The sequence below is a fragment of the Nycticebus coucang genome, chromosome 13 (assembly GCF_027406575.1).
Source record: "Nycticebus coucang isolate mNycCou1 chromosome 13, mNycCou1.pri, whole genome shotgun sequence".
Taxonomy (NCBI): Eukaryota; Metazoa; Chordata; class Mammalia; order Primates; family Lorisidae; genus Nycticebus; species Nycticebus coucang.
Genome location: NC_069792.1, coordinates 92,463,097 through 92,480,711, shown reverse-complemented (window position 1 = coordinate 92,480,711; position 17,615 = coordinate 92,463,097). Strand labels below are relative to the sequence as shown.

Here is a 17,615-nt window from a genome sequence, read left to right as displayed (position 1 = left end):
GGGCGCCGGCCCCATATACCGGAGGTGGTGGGTTCAATCCCAGTCCTGGCCAAAAACTGCAAAAAAAAAAAAAAAAAAAAATCTTCATCTTTTTCTATGGTTGAATAATATTCCATGGTATGCATACCCCACGATTTATCATTTCACTCACATATTGCTGAGCACTTGGGTTGTTCCGCATCTTTGCACTCGTGAATTGCACTGTTAAAACATTTGAGCGCAAGTGTCTTTATGATAAAATGACTTTTTTCCCATTATGCTTATTAGTTTTGCAGCTGTAACTATCATGATGATTTTGCACAGCAAATGCCCCCAAAGAATGGCTGGCATGCAGTGCTACAGGAAGGAAAGTGACTCTGAACCCTGACATTTACTCTACAGCAACATTATCTTCCTATCGATGAGCAATAGTGGTGCTGTGTTTAGAGGACATTTCCCATTTGTTTAGATGGCCGTTTAGCCAGAAAACTCATAGAAGAGACATTAATGCTCCCCGAGTATGCTCGCACTCCCCCATTTTCCCAGATTTCCTTAGTGCTCCCCGAGTATGCATGCAGCCCCTCCCGTCCTCCCAGATTTCCTGCAGTCATGCAAGACCATGGGAGTGATTCTGGCATGGACTATAAGCAAAGGTGAATGGGTTGCTTCCTGCCAGAGTGCTTTAGAGTTGGTGTGCAACATGCAGCTCTCCTTCCATTGCCACAGTGAATCAGTCACTAAAGAGGCCACAGTTACAGAGAGAGCTACAAGATGGTGGAGCCTCAATTAACAGGAGGCCTCAAGAGCAGAGCCATCAGATCGCTGCTAATATACACGAATATACACTGTAAACAAAAAGTCACCTTTTGTTGAATGAAGCCAATGAAACTGGAGTTAATGTGTTACCACCAGCATCCTAACCTCTCCTAACGAGAACAAAGCCTTTTTCAGACAGTAATTCTAATGACGCCCCATTCACTTTCCTCAGAGGACCTTGGGCATCACTGTGTTTAGTAATCCAGCCGGGTTCCTCCAAGTTCTTACTTGCTTCCCTCCAGGTGGCCTGAGTATTGCGAAGATGGCTGGATTCCTGCTACCTGGTCCTCTGGTGAGGCTGTGCTTGGGCCTGGTATGTGTCCTGTCCCTTTGGAACACAGGTGGGTCTGGTCCGAGTTCCAAAAGTGTCTCAGCTACAAAGTTTGAGTATTCACTGTGCTTAGAGAACCTTAGCAGCCAACATTTCTGCCCAGAATCCGAAATGAATTTGATGCAAATGACAATAATAAATTCCCTATTTCTGTTGTTTTCTGACTGTTTGAGTCTCATTTACCCAATAGAATTGTCTTCACCCCCGCAGTTAACCCCCTCGTCCACACCATCGTTTCCCTTTTTCGGGACTATGGAGAGAACTGTCTTAATCAGCTTTCCGTCTTGTCTCTTCAAGATCCTCTCTCCACTTACATCCTGAGCACTCTTTCCTTATGTCGCCTTCTGCGTTCCTCTCTCTCGACCCTCTCCTGCCCCAAATTATTCATTGACTTCTTCATGCAGTGTCCCCAGCTTTTCACAGGCCCTGTAGGACCCTGCCTGCCTCGTCATCACCAGTCTCTAAGATCTCCATCTCCTCCGGTCTTGCCACTTCATCCCTGCCGGCTGCCTTTCAATCCTCCAAAGTAGTGCTTCTCAACCTTCCTAAGGCCGCAACCTTAATACAGTCCTCATGTTGTGGTGACCCCCAACCATAAATTATATTCGTTGCTACTTCCTAACTGTAATTTCGCTACTGTTATGAATCATAAGGTAAATATCTGATATGCAGGATATATTTTCATTGTTACAAAGAGGTCACGACCCACAGGTTGAGAACTGCTGCTCTAAAGCGATACTCAAGCCTAGCTCATATGCTGGGTATGTGCTGTTCTGTATACATCCAATACTCTCTCATCCACTAAAATCCTACTCAAATATTACTCATCCTTCAGACCTCAGCTCAATAGCTCCTTCCCAGGGAAGGCTTCCAGATTCCCGAGACAAGATCAGACTTCCCTTTACACACTCTCATGATTGCCTTCGAACTGTTCGACATTGTTTACGGTTACATCCTTGAGTTCATTTCCCTGGTGTCTGCCTTCCAAACACACACGATGACCAGCAATTCCTCGGTGCTCTATAACATTATCAATCACTCATTTTATTATAGTTGGTCAATAAATATTTGCTAACTACATGATTAAATGAATGAACAGATTCGGGATTTTAAGCAGGTCACTTCACAACACCAGATCTTAATTTTCTCATCTATAAAATGGGTATTTTGAATTAAACTCTCTCTGATGTTATGTCTGGGTTATAATTTCTCTGATGAAACCTGTTTTGCTTTACTGTCTGGCATTAAAGGACAAGCCAAGAAATAAAAGGGAATGGCCTTGCTACCTACACCAGGTAAACGGGCAGGAGCTCCTCCCTGGTTCACCCTGTTCTGGAGCAATTTCCCTGATGTCCCTGAGTCTTGTTTTCTCTAGCCATTAATGGAAGTGGGGTCTGTAGCTAATGCTCTGACAGGCACTGTAATAGCTCCTATGAGCTGCTTATTATTTTATGGTTCACTGACTACTTGGATTCTCATGATCTTATTAAATTCACAAGGACCGTGACATTCTCCTGATGGCAGGAGGTTTTACAATGGGAGGTATTGTTATTTGCCATCATCACCTTGGTAATCATTTCATCTTTCCTTGCCATTCTTTTTGGCTGGTATGAAGTTAGCTGTGCAGTGAGATGATGAATACATGGCAGCAGAAAAAGAGGCTCAGGGACCAGGTTTCTGTCCCTAAATTTTTGGTAAACAAACAGGATAATTTTATGGTATGCTTTTGGTTTAGGAGGGGAAATCATTACCCTTTATTTTGAAGATTTTACTTATTTTTAATAAATACATTCACATGGTTCAAAGAGCAAAAGTTACAAGAGTATTTAAGGTTAAAATGCTCCTTCAGCCGTCCACGACCCTTTCTCGGGGATGCCGATTGCTCCAATGTATTGTGTATAAGCAGGACAATTTTCCATACTTTTTTTTATCTGATCCTCCAAACTTCTCTTTAAATGGAAACAATTTCTGCTTCACAGGTTATCATAAAGGACCAAAGGTAAAAAAATACTAATCATGAAGAAGTGTAAAAATGCCAGGTATCTTCCACTTTAAAGATGCTACTACGGTGGTCTTTTTAACCAAAAATAGAACAATGCCTTTACATGATCTGTCTGGCAATTCAGCTTAAAAAAAAATACTTCCATGTTACCTACTATTCAAAAACCTGGGCTTCAAGGGTATATGGCTCACGATGCAAATATAGTTTTCAAAATCCACCCAAGAATTTGTAATTAGAAGAAAGAATGGTAGAAATAATGCTTTTTTTTTTTTGGTGAAAGGAGTGATATAAAAGAAAGATGCTCGGAAAGAAAGATTGTGCAGGGTGCAACATTCTGTCTGGAAAGACACAGGAATCCCACAAGCCCCACAGCCCATAGCATCCCTGCAGCCTGGAGATTCAGAACTCAGATGATCCTGAGTCCCTCGCCTGCGTGGAGGACTCTGTTGCCCAGGCAGGTGACAAGCAAGATTAATAGAGCCACCCACAGATCTTACCACAGGTACTTCAGAGTGATGGCTCCCTCGGGTCCACTGCCACTCGGAGCACCTGCAGAGACAGAGCTGGCCTCCTCCAAGCTAGAGACCCAGATTATTGACAGACACACTTAATGACTAATGTCTGTCTTGGACTTTCTTTTGTTATAACGTAACCCCTTGTTTTGGTAGCCCTGTTGGGGGGAAAGGTATTTATAGTCCCCACCTCCCTCTGGCTCCAGAAGTTTTAATGTCTGACCAAAGAGCTAACTGATAAAACTGACTTGACCTCAGTTTCAACAGGATTCTTGAGAACTACCTAGAAGTCATTTGCTAATGGAGGAATGAATAAAGGAAATGTGGCTTATATACGTGTACAGCACAGTACTATTCAGTCTCGTAAAAAAGAAGAAACTGTCGCCATACCCTATAACACCGATGAGCCCGGAGGGTGTTATGCAGAGTGCCGTGTCAGTCACAGAAGGACAAATACCTCTTACAAGAGGTCTCAAAAATAGTCAAATTCACAGGACAGAGTTGAAAGGTGATCACCAAGGGCTGAAGGAGGAGGAAGGGTGGATTGAGTTCCAGTTATGCCTGATGAGTATGTCCCAGACACCTGCTCCATGACACAGGGAAGATGAGTGACAACACTGCAGGTGCAGGTAAAAATGCATTAAGAGGGAAGACCTCGTGTTAAGTTTTCTTGCCAAAATAAGATAAAATAAAATAAAAAGCAAGGGAGAATAATATGGACAAAGAGCTGAGATACCTGTGTTCTAAATTCATTTTAGCCACTAGCCTCACGTGGGAGTTAATTCACCACTTAACTATTTGGGGTCCTGGTTTACTCATCCTTTGAGGAGGGTGTTGGACAAAACGATTTCTAAGGTTGTTATGAATTGTGTGAGGCTGCACTTCTGGGATACTATCTTACTCATGAAAACTTTGATTTCAATGTTTGGGAATAAAGATGTTAAGAAGGAAGATGATGAGGTTCTCCTTGGTGCAACAGGTAACTAGGGCAGCCCTACATCCTGACTTACTCTGTCAGGAATTTTCAGACTCTGTGTCTTGGTTTTTTTATGTATAAAATGGACATAAAGCACATTCTTCATCTGAATGTAAAATGAAAAAAATCATTGCAACAATAGTTATAATGCAGTATAATTATATATCATCGAATCCCAAATAACCGATTTTTCTGCTCTCAGATTAATGTCACTTCACAGGAGCCTTCTCTGTGTCCCTACACGGAGTTAGTGCCCTGATGGAGGTTCACACAGGACCCTGCTTCTCTTTGCAGCAATATTCCTCACCCGTCCCTGCCCTGTCCCTGACTCTCCTCCCTGACAAGGTCACAGACAGGAAGCTCTCCCAGCTGGAGACTTGCTTCCCTCCCACTTACCACTTTATACCCTATGCCTAGTGTGTTACTTGGCCCCCAATGCGTAGCCGTTCAATGAATGAATGATTGTCTCTGACATTTCAAAAAAAATTTTTGACACTTTTTTCTTTAGTAGCATAAAAGTCGCCAACTGGCAAGAGGCCGAATAATTTGGCCCCTGTGCTGCAGTTCTAAGGGGCAAGTTCTGAGCCCTTCCCGAGCACGGCTCAGTTGTGCAAATGCATGGACTCTGCTTCTCTCTGAGCCCCAGCGTCCCAGCCTAGTAATGGGGTGGGGTGGATCATGCCCCCTGCGTTGGAATCACCTTGCATTATTTATTGAAATGTGGCTTTCCAGGTAACAACCTGCCCAAAGACATTAGGGTTTGCAAGAGGGGGCTCAGGGGGACAGGGGGCCCTGCGACCTGCCTTTCCTCAGTGTCCCTGGATTCTGACACTCCTGGGCTAAGAGCTGCCGTAGTGGTGGCCTCCAAGGCCTCTCCAGCTCCAGGCTAGGATTGAAGACCCACATTTCTCTCATGAAGGCTTTTCCCTTGGCAGGGTTTGGCCTCAGAGGAGGAGAGAGGAAGGAGAAGGGGGTGGCACTTCTCGCTACCACAGGTGAGCCCCTCCCCCATTCCATGGTGGCCTGGGCTGTGAATTAGGTGCAGATTCCCCCCCACCCTTGACCTCTGTCCTCCATGCCCACAGAAGGGGATCTCTCCGGTCATTACTTGAACATCAACTAACAGTTGAAAAAGACAATGTTTGTAAAAATATAAAGGGGAACATTGGCGTCTACCTCTACCTTGTCAGCTGAGCTTTTTTCTTTTCATGTTATCACTGCACCCACCTTGCCAGCTGTTGTTTTTAAATCTTCAAGGAGTAAGTAGGAATTGCAGGGGGCACATTTTGCCTAGCACTGTCTCTGTACTCGGCTATACACTGCCAGCACCTACTGGGGCTTGTCCCCATACTGATGTTTGGATCACGTCCCAGACTAATTAGATCTAAATCTCCGAGAATGGAGTCCACGTAGGGAAATCGTGGAATTTTAAAAAATCTTTCCAGAAAATGTCAATGCTTACTCAAGATATGAGGCTTACTGTTACACAAATACAGAGCTGTTGAGAATTCCTACAAAGCCCCCGGGCTTCCATTACGATGAGATGTTTCCTCTAACCGCTGTTCTCTCCAACTGAAGAGATCAAATGTGGTTCAAAGAGTTTCTTGTGCTCTGTTTGTATTTCTCCAGACTACCTGAGTCACCATGTTGGGTGTTACCTTTTACGGACGAGAACCGCCTCTTGCCTTCCATCCCCTTGTACCTGGCACTTGGCGTATGTTCAGCCCACGTCCAAAGAGCAAGTGCATCTGCCGGAGGTTTGGAAAGCAAGGACTTTTTCTGTTGCTGAGAAAAGCCTGCCAGTGATGTTATCTTTGAATCTCTTTCAGAGCTACCTGCAAGGTCGATCGATCTGTCTGCACTTAACCTTACGGAGCTTGTGAATGGGATGCTGAGCAGAGCTTTAAAAGGTAATCATTTTTTAAAGCACAATCTGGGCCCATTTTGTCTTGTACCAACTTCTCTTTTGAACCTCACTTTGACCTGGAGAAGACACGCAAGGTCACTCTGTGTCTCTGTTGCTCCATGTTCAGAGTGGAGAATACATTGCCCTCCCTATGTCAAGATGAGACTGAAAATATCAGAAGGAAGAAGGCTTATGGCATCTTGAGAACAAACTGCACTCCTCACGTGGCCTGGGTGCAGACGTTTGTAATTGTAACTTTATTGCCATAAACTTCCAAGAAGCATTCGCTGATTGAGTTAGTGTGATTCTGGATTTCTGAGTGCCTACTATAGTATTCTAATCTCCTTTCTATGTTATTGTGGCTTCCAAGAAAATAATTTATCCAGAGTGTGTACCAAATGAATGACTGAGAAGCCTAGTGCACACTCCTTATTTAAAGTCCACTTCTTCAATAAGTAACTTTGGAGCACCTATTCTATGCCAAGTACTATTCTAAGTATTAGGGAGTAAAGCAATGAATAAAGGACAAAAATCCCTGGCCTGGGGAAGCTTCCACTCCAGGGGTGGAAGAAAAGAGTAACAGAGAGTAAACAGTATGCATAACCCAGCATTGTCATCTAGGGGAATGGCATTTCCTAGGATTATGTAGTACACAACTGTGTAACTATGCTTGGTGGCCTTACACCTCTTTACTCAGTTACTGACTCCTCAACATTGTTTGAGGAGCTAGTCATCCCCTTCCCAATGCCTAAAGCTGCAGTCACAAAGATAGGGCCCCTGCCTCCAGTTTGCTCGTGAGAGTCGCATTGATAGCACTGCCTCGGAGGTGCACAATAAGATGGTGGTGCTGCACCTCCAGTGGGTGCTGTGGAGAGACGGAAGCATCAGGTAGAGGCTGTTCTACACAGCCTAGCCCTCCCGGCCCTGGACACTTATCACGTGTGTTCTTTCCCCTGCTGGATTCTGCACAATGCTGCAGAGACTCAAAAGTCCTAACTTGTACCTTTAAGGAGCTCATAACATTTCCAGCCACTAATTTAATCCTGGTGTAACCCCATGAGGTGGCACTGCCATTCTCATTTTATAGAGGTAGAAATTGGGGCATGTTCATTGCCAGGTAGAATTAGAATCCAGGTCTGTTTAACTGCAGTTTGTGATCCAGCCCGGACTTCCTGCATGGTAAGAAACACCTGAACTGCTTATTAGATACACAACTCACCAGATCCTTGCCCTGAGACTTTGATCCAGCTGAGCTTGGAAGGAGCCCAAATGTGCATTATTACCAAGGGCTTTCGGTCATTCTTAACCATCAGAAAAACATGAAAAAACTGACTGTGAGGCTATTCAACCTCGACTTGCCTCATTCTTCCGAAGAGCTTATATTAATAAAATCAGCACTAGGGCCCCACAGGTGTTTGGTCTTTGTGCTTTGCAAGGATAATAGCAGGGATCCTGGGGGGAATGGGCACTGCCAGGGATCTGGATGCACCAAGGTTTAATGGTTCTTCCATTTCAGCCACGATCTCAGTAGGTCACAAATTTGCATAAGTAAAAAAAATCACCTGAGGACTTTGTTAAAATTTGGAATCCTAGGAGTCCCAATCCTCCTATTTCTCTCTGATCTGATTGAGTAGTTCTGGGTTCACACCCAAGAATGTGCCTTTTTAACAAGTATGCCCAGCAAGCTGATGCAGGTGGCTGATTGTCAGACCGTAGTGTGGAAAGACCTTCCCTTAGCACACTGCTTCCCGGATATAAACAGAGAGCAGGCAGTAAGTGTTGGTATGATGCTCATTCATTTGTTACTGAACCTGGCTGTTTATGTTACTACTCTTTGTTTAAAAAAAAAAAGTTCTGTTTTCCCTTGTCTCATAGTCCACACAAAGATATTCACTTCATAATTACCAGAGGATACTACCTCATATGTCAAAGAGAGAATATTAATCACCTCACAGGGCAACAAGTGTGATTAATTTAAATATCTAATCATGAGATGAGGAGATAATTAAGGATTATCTGAGTTTTGCCAAATGCCATGAGAAAAAGGCAAAGAGAGACACGTGAAGAGGAAAAGGTGATATGAAGAAGGGGCAGAGGGATGTGGCCACAAGCCAAGGGATGTAGGCAGCCACCAGAGCTGAAAGAGATGAGAACAGACTCCCCCCTAGAACCCCTAAAAGGAGAGTGAGAGGATACATTTCTAATGTTTTAAGCCACTAAGTTTGTGGTAATTTGTTACAGCAGCCTCAGGACACTAACTACACCTTGGACTCTCATGGGAGTTGCCACAACTTAAGAGTGAATCAGGAAATACCACCAAGTGACCTGAGTTGGGTCGTCAGGTTTAGCTTTATTTTAGTTTATCATTTCTCATTTTTATTATTTTACAGTTTATTTTTATCATTTGTTCATTGTTTTTATTAATTTGTATTACCAATGTGCTTGCTCACGTCATTGTCTGTCTATTCCTACGCTGGTGGCATTTGCCTGCATCTTTACCCCATGTCTTTGGTAGATAGCAAGAAGTTCTTCTCCCTGCTGAGCATCACTTCCTACAGTTCTTTTGCCTTCCACAAGCTTTCTGTGGCCATCTACAACAGTAAGTGCTGGCGGCTCGTCTTCATGCTGGTGGTGGGGGCAGTGGCCTGCACACATGTCAGGATCTCTGTGTGAGTCCTTTCTCTTCACAGTTTCTCACCTCAAGACTGTGGACCCTGCCAAGTTTCCCACGAGGTACTGCTACTGTGTAAGCAATCGGACCAATGACTTATCAGGTGAGCACAGCTGACTCTGAGGCTTATAGCTTTCCCATTTTGTTTATGCCCCTTTAGATAAGTCTGTATTGTTTTGTTTTTGTTTTCCACAGAGGAAGACAGGAAAATATGGTGGTATCTATTACACTTTAATATGTGTGCATTTGTTATCCCATAAAGTTCTTTTTTTGGTTTTACCCTCGGGGTATGCAGAGGCAAGAAGAAAATGTTTAGGAAACACTTTTTAAATTGCAAAATCTGGAAACAAACTAAATAGCTGCCTTTAGAAAAATGGCAAATCTACTCTAGAATTAAACTACGGAAAGCAGACACAGGCAATATGTTTATGCATGAATTGTGGTCAGGTTTGGCCTGAGCACTGAAAAATTCCTACGAAGTTTTTAATTAGAAGAAGAAAGTTACAAAATAACACAAAGGACATGATATTATTTATTTAAAAAATACTTATCTAGACACCAGATAGGTGATTATCTCTGAAAAGAAGATTGGAGTGTGTGTTTTGGAGTGGAAAAATGTTGATTAAGGGAGCCTCTCAGGATCTGAACATTTTTTCTCGTGACAGTGTATCCATGTGTTACTTTTATAATTAAAAATTAAAAGTATTACATATTACTTGTATTTAGAGAATCCTGACAAATGGAAGAGACAATTACTTTCTCCCTGCTAATTTATCCATTCAGCAATTTTTTACTGAGCCCATACTATGAGCCAGATACTCCTGTAGGTGTGGCAGAGAGCAGGTACCACACAACAGAGTGGACATACCTCCCGCTGTCATGGAACTTAGATTTTTAGATGAGAACAAGAGTATATAAGCAAATGGTAGGTAAATAAACAGTATGTGGGCTGAGAGCTTGACTATGAGGACAGTGAAACAGAGGGAAAGCTGAGGAAGAAAGTCATGGTGGGAACTGTGGCCATATGTAGGATGACCTGGAAAATCTCCCGTAAGGAGGTGAGGGTTGAGGAGTGACCATCAGGAAGTGGGGGCCCATCCCTGTGGCTCCTGGGGTCAGTGTTCAAGGCAAATGCAAGGCAGCAGAGTGAGGGCCAGAAAGGATGGCCCAGCAGGGGAAGGTGAGCTAGGGCAGAGAGTCATGGAAATGAACTCAGATTGGTGAGGACATAGTAGGGAAGGTGTTACAGATCATACAGAAGTTTATAGTCCATTGTAAAAATTCTAATTTTGGAATAAAAGAACAGCTTCCAAGGTCACCTGTAGCCCTCCAGATCTGTAAGTCGCCTCCACTGAATCCAAACTTCATAAAACAAATTTTTTTTTAAATATTTAAAATTATTTATTTGAATATTAGAGTTCATGACAAATACTTTAGATTTTTTTGTTTTTGTTTTTTTTTATTGTTGGGGATTCATTGAGGGTACAATAAGCCAGTTATACTGATTGCAATTGTTAGGTAAAGTCCCTCTTGCAATCATGTCTTGCCCCCATAAAGTGTGACACACACTAAGGCCCCATTTTTTATTCAAAGTATTTATTTTATAAAATTTGGATTCAGTCAAAAGGCTGAACTCAAGGATCTGGAAGGCCACACGTGGCCCCAAGACTGCAGGCTCCCCACCCCAGTGAGGTAAACTAAAGCCTCCTTCTCATTTTCCTACTTAATCTAATATTAAAAATATTTTCCACCATTTTACAAACTTCATAAATACTTGTAATGGATATGTTACCTATGAAAGCAAGTATTTTCTTAGCCAATATTCTGTTCTTGGACTTTTGGTTAGATTTAGATTTTTCTATGTATAAATAATCTTTCATCAAACATCTTTGTGTGTAAAGCTCCCCGTTTCATACCCTCTCCAGCCTAGTGGAATTTCTAAAATAAATAATGTGACAATTATGAAGATCATAGTTACCAAAATTTGATGAGTACTATGTGTTAGATACTTCACTGAATACCTAATGTCCTGTGAATCTCATCAACAAAATATATGTGAAAGGGAAAAAAAATTTTCATAATCATATCTTTGTCACCATTTTATTAGCTTCTGCTGGGGGTGAGATTTTGTGCTGGGTGAGTCCTTTGCCTGATTACATGAAAGATAAAAATAAAATTTTAAAAATCTTATTTCATGAGCCAAAGCATATTTCTACACATTTGAAATAATTGTTTGAAAAGCATTTATCCACAGATAAGTTAACTACTTATAAAATAGCATACATTGGCCTAAGGCAGACCTCAGCTGAAATCCAAGCTCTGCCTGGTGTGCTGGGTCCCTGGGCAAGTTCTATCACTTCTGATGTGGTCAGAGTGTATCACGGCACTGGCTCACACATAGCAGTGGCCGCCTTCTTCCGTCAAAGCACGCTGCACGTCCATCAGTTGTCACCTCACATTTTCCTCTCTCTCTGGGTTCTGTCTTATAAAGTCAGCCTGCTCCTGTCCCAACTCATAATCCCCTTCAGGAGTGAGGGAGGTATTTATACAAGGCATGATGGGAAATAATCCAGCTGAACCAAGAAGCGTCCTGTTTCAGAAATCACTTTTTGAGATCCCCAAATCTTGTCCCCTTGTTTTAGCTGGATCCTAGAAAGCCACACATGAACAGGGGAGGTGGCAGCTCTTTGCCTAGAAGTATATCAGGAATTTCACTGGCCAGCAGCACCTGCCATGTCAAGCAATGGCCCCATTTAAACCCTGCTCAGAGAGAAAGTTCACAAAGATTTTACAACCTGAGCTTTCTGAGCAGAGTTTCTGTCAGACCTCCCCCCATCTGCCCTCTTAATGAGGTGGGCAGTAGATGAGGCTCCTGGTGATAATTTTATGAAGGGCCTTGTCTCTTTTGATAGTGCATAGTTGATAACCCACCACTAAATTTAACATTGAATGTCCAAAATCCAAAATGATGTAAATTTAGATTGCATGTCCATGGGTCTGCTTCCCATCAGATGGATTTGGTGTTTGAAAACCATCAGATGAAATAAATGGAGGAAGGAGGGACCCAGAAACAAACCAGCATTATTCAACAACGGCTGTTCGGTGTTAGTAGAGAAGGGACAGAGGGAGAGGATGATGGAAGGAGAAAGGAAATTATAACAGCAGATCAAAAGTCCTGCCTGCCTGGCATTAAGACTTTTTCTTTTTTAGAATTAGTAATATTTCTCTAGTCTATATAATAGTTGATATTTCTCAATACCCTAAACTCAGTTAAACTTATAAACCTTACTCTGAAAAATTCAAGTACAACATACGTTTCCCTTTAGTTTCTGCATCAGAAATTTCACCCTCCTGAATCTGTCTTGCAGATTTTACAGCCCTGCTGGTGGATATCATTGGGAATTCTACCAGCTACCTCACAGAGATTTTTAAATCCACCTCCATCCTCTCAGGTGTGTTCAACTTGAAAATACTTGGCAATGTTGAGGTTTGACGTCCGCCGTGGAAGATAATGTAGCTGATTGGATTCCACCCCCAGCCTCTGCCAGAGGCCAGGCTGCTAGGACCTTTCAGCCTTATTTAGATAATCAGTGCAGTCCAGCTTCTAACACCAGTATTCAAAGGCTCCATCTTTCAAATAAGGCTATTCCTGGGGTCCTGAAAATTGGAGGAAGAATCCAAGGCTCAAAATCGGAAGAATCTTGGCAGACTCAAGAGAACAGTTTCTGGTACAGAGCTAAGCTAACTTTTTAAGGGTGAGAAAACTGAGATCCATAGAGGTTGAATATTTTGCTCAAGGTTGGTGTCAGAATTCAGGTTTAGATCTCTATGGAGCCTAAACACATGTTTGAATTGCAATTAAGAAAGGTAGACCTCATTTATAAGCTGGCTTCATATAACCCCCAGGCAGAGCATGTCTCCTGGGGACCCACTTTGAAAAGTACAGATCCAGCCAACAGCTCAACAGTTGGTCTCAGCAGAAAGATGGTGGGGCTCACTGTGGAGCAGCACTGTCTTCAAAGCAGGAGACAGGGTAATGGTTGCCATCCCTAGTTAACAGGGACTCTTTGGAGGGCTTTCCACATACACCCCCCTGGACCTTCACTGTACCTCACAGGATAGCTGCTGGGTGTATTCCTCCTGGACAGTGAGGAAACTCTGTCCTAGAGAGGTTAACCAACTGGCCCAAGACCACTCAGCTCTCAGCCCATTCTTAGTCACCATACTAATGTATAGAATAATAGTAACGAATTACTAATAACAATAATTGCTATTCTGGCTATTGGCCATGCTCTTCTATCTGCTATACAGCATACTTGCGGCTCCACACACATCATCTCAATGTCCCGCTCATAGGGACATACCGGTCCATCTGCAGTCCTTAAGCAGCATCTTCACAGAGAAGTGCTTTAGAAATTCGTAAGTTTTCAGACTTTTGAAGGTCTAGTAGGGTGTCGCACTATACAAGGCCAAGATCACCCAGGGACACCTACTCTAATCAAACCCGTTAGTGGTTGTTCTGCAGAACGGCCCTTTACACTAAGTACAACAGATAAAGACTATAGTAGCTTCACACCTTTCAAGTCAGGTTTTGCCACCGAATGACTTTTGGTACCAAACTCACACAAAATGTTCCATTGTACGGAGATGTTTGAGATTTGGGGATTACAAATAAGACAGTGTGGAATTTGAATCTTCACCATTTTAAAGAAGGCTAGACTGTGTTCCGAAGCAGCCAAGCAGTTGACTCATGTTTGCATAGCTACTAAGTGACAGAGTTGGTGTTGTAAGCTTAGAAGTGGACCCTGGAGGGTGTCCCTTTCATCACTTCTTACCCCAGCCAACTGAAAGAAAGAAATCCGAAAACCAGAGCTGCCTTGGGAGTAAGGAGTTCACTTTATTTTCCTATAATATACTAAACTAGTCATTCCCAGCATAATTTTTGTTTCTTCCAAAGATGCGTCAGACCCACGGCTCCGCCTTACTGCGTGTGCTTTCTGTTACAGTGAGTCCAAGCAATGAATCCAACTGTATCTTCATCTGTGTGATGACGGGAAAATCAGGTGATCCACCAGCCATTCCTCAATGAGCTCTCTGGGCTGAGAATTAGGCACACCCCTCCAGCAGGAGAAACCTACGACTTGATCTCGTTGCTGTGACTTTTGCAGGAAGGAATCTTTCTGACTTCTGGGAGATGGCAGAGAAACCTCCTGTCATCAATTACACATTGACCAGCAGTGTGTCTGGCACCCTGGGTGAGTGACAGAGAAATCCCCTGTTATCAATCGCACATTGACCAGCAGTGTGTCTGGCACCCTGGGTGAGTGACAGAGAAATCCCCTGTTATCAATCACACATTGACCAGCAGTGTGTCTGGCACCCTGGGTGAGTGACAGAGAAATCCCCTGTTATCAATCACACATTGACCAGCAGTGTGTCTAGCACCCTGGGTGGTGCCAACTCCCAGACTCCTGCCACAGCCTCCAGAACAGGGTTGCACCTGGCACACTTGAGACTGCAGCTGCCCCAGGCACTTTGTTGAACTGTGTTGTACCAGAGCTGGGTACAAGTCCCAGAGCCAGGGAGTGGCTGAGGCCTAGAGGTGGGGCAGGGACTCTGCCTGGGGTCAGGATCTGTTCCGGAAATGGACAATGCCCGACATATTCAGGACTTTCCATTCTGTACACCATGATTCAACACACAGCTCTGTTGGAGACTGATAGCTTAGTTTATCATTTAAGGAGAAACACTTCTTTGGGTAGCATTTGGCACTATTTGGGATAAGGTTTGGCTCTCTTCATTCAACGTAATTATTGTCTAGTGACCTTTCTCTGGTTACATAGTTTTTCATGACCAAAGTGTCAAGCATGTTAGGCTAGTGTTGTCTGTCTCCCCGAAGGTGCAGCTACCACAGGAACCACTGGGACTTCAGGACCTGCGACCAGAAGCCAGCAAACACTACCCAGCACAAGTCCCCCACGCTGGGCCCGGAGCACACACTGGGCATTTGCTCTGAGAACATCTCCCTGGAGGGAGATACCTGTTCCTTCAGAAGGAGAAGAGATTCTGAGCACGGGTGGGCTTCCCGGGCTTCCCTCCAGGGCCACAGCCACAGCCACAGCCACGGGCGGCATTGTCTCTCAGACTCTCCCCACCTTGGGTAAGATGCACTCTCGCCCATTCCTCCCCTCTGCTGTGTCTCTGTCCGGCTCTCTCTAGGCTCTCACATAAACAAGTCAAGTCATTCCCCATGTCCCTTCACCACCTGCACCTGTGCTTCAGCCTCCCTCCTGTGGGAGAGCTAGAGGGGCCAGCACAGGTTCAACAGGACCAAGCTAAGGCAGCAAATGTCATGGGTGTAATGGACTTCTGACATGTATCTATATAACTTTATTTTGAACAAGTTTAAGACTCCGAAGAAGTCGTGGAAACAACACAGAGTACCCTGGTACTCTTCACCCAGCCTCCCCCAAGGCTAACATCTTAAACAATCACACAACACTGAGGCATAAGGTATTTTCACTTCAGGAAAGCATTTTACACGAAATGGTGAAGTCAACATTTTATAACATGCTTAGGTCCATGTGAAACAAGCTGGGTAAGGATGCCAGGAGCGTGGTAATGAGTAGAGTCCAGTGGGGAAAGCTGCTGCCAGTGGCTAGAGGCTTCTTCCTGCCCAGCCTCTTGTACATGTGACCACTGAAGACTCAAAGGCATGCTTATCCCCCCTTTCCTGTCAGAAAATAAGGTGAGACTTTTTACTGAGAGGCATTATCTCAGTGAGTTCCAACACTGGACCAGTCATCAGAATTCATTGATTCATTCACGTGTCTGCTACCAGATGCTAGGCCAGCTGTTAACAACACATCTCCGCAAATGTTCTCTTTCCTTCCTGAGCCCATGGATCTGGGATGGGAGACATAGGATTCCCCAAGGAGGCAGGATTGATAGAGTCAAGTGACAAGGAAATAAGGCTGACTGCTTGGTGCAGAAAGAGACTCAACTTCACCAGAAAATTCTTAGATTTACTATACAAGATTAGTACAATAGATGCATCATGACACTTGAACAAAAGCAGAAAACTTTCTGGGATGATATGAAAGCAATGTAATTGTTAGTGGCAAGAAAAATCATAAAAATCTAGCTATCACCCTAAAAGGAGAAGTGAGGGTACAAAACTTCAGGGAGAGAAATAAAGGATGTAAATACTTGAAGGGATCTACCATGTTCTGGATGAGAAATCCAAATATTTTAAAGAGGGAAATTGTTCCCGACTTAACTCACAGGTTTAAAAATCCTCCAATAGGAATTGTTTTTGCAAAACTTGAAAAAATTATTTTAATTTCAACTATGGGAATATATATAATGTATACGTCTAACAAATTTTAGAAGAACAATAAAGAAAAATTTGCCTTAACTCACAACAATCCTGTGATGTTGCAGGACAAATATTATTTGTGAGTTAAGTACCTTTGTTTTAATGAAAAAGCTACAAAGTGTTAACTCGTTTGCCCAAAAGTTCACAGCATAAAAGAAGCAGGAGCAGAAGTAACTTTTTCAGGTCTCCTCCCCTCAGATCCCATAATATCTTCACTGTGTCACGTGATACAGTTTTTAAATTCAGGAAACAGCCCGCTGACCTCGTCAACATATATGCCAACTCAGTGATTTTCAACCAGCGTGCCATGGGACACTGGTGTTCTGTGAGAGGATCTTAGGTGTGCTGTAAACAGTTTTAAAGATCATTACTTAAATTACTCTTTTTTTTTTTTTTTGATTGGCATAATATGAGTGTACCACGGAAGTTTAACACTGATTCAAGTGTGCCCTGAGATTAAAAAAAAAAAATGTTGAAAGACACTACAGTAACGGATTGGGGGCAGGGGGGTGTCCTAAGAGATTGGGAAGAATATTTTGTTTGTTTAGTTTTGATTTTGAACAGTCTAACTCTGTCACGAAGGCTGGAGTACATTGGCATCATCATAGCTTCCTGCAACCTCAACCTCCTGAGCTCAAACTATCCTCCTGTCTGAGCCTCCTGTGTAGCTAGGGCTACAGGTGCACACCACATGACTGGTTAAGATTTCTATGTTTGTGTGTTGATGGGGGTCTCTCCGTATTACCCAGGCTGACCTCAAACGCCTGGCCTCAAGCCATCCTCCTGCTTTGGCTTTCCAAAGTGCTGAAATTACAGGCGTGAGCCACCACACCCAGCTGTATGTGTTTTTTTTTTTAATATATATATATATAATTAGTGTTTCAAAAAATGAAGTTTAGTTTGCCCATTTATTTCAGTTCAGGTTACAGTTTAATCCTCCTGGATTATCCGTATTACACATGGGCTTGCATTTGCCCTTTGACAACAAGTCAATGTCTGGACAATTTTGTGTCTCAATCAAAGTGGTCAAGCGTATCAGTGATC

At 43.3% G+C, this 17,615-nt stretch overlaps 1 protein-coding gene across 1 annotated transcript in view; it reads left to right on the top strand.

The window, feature by feature from the left end:
- The first annotated feature begins 1,057 nt into the window (after positions 1-1,057).
- Positions 1,058-17,615, top strand: part of HHLA1 (HERV-H LTR-associating 1) — a 31,724-nt gene continuing 15,166 nt past the window's right edge. Inside the window, 10 exon segments of the mRNA XM_053559623.1 lie at positions 1,058-1,136; positions 2,362-2,421; positions 5,552-5,611; positions 6,446-6,526; positions 9,038-9,121; positions 9,213-9,296; positions 12,562-12,645; positions 14,200-14,256; positions 14,362-14,448; positions 15,093-15,353. Coding sequence (XP_053415598.1) covers positions 1,058-1,136; positions 2,362-2,421; positions 5,552-5,611; positions 6,446-6,526; positions 9,038-9,121; positions 9,213-9,296; positions 12,562-12,645; positions 14,200-14,256; positions 14,362-14,448; positions 15,093-15,353 — 937 coding nt within the window.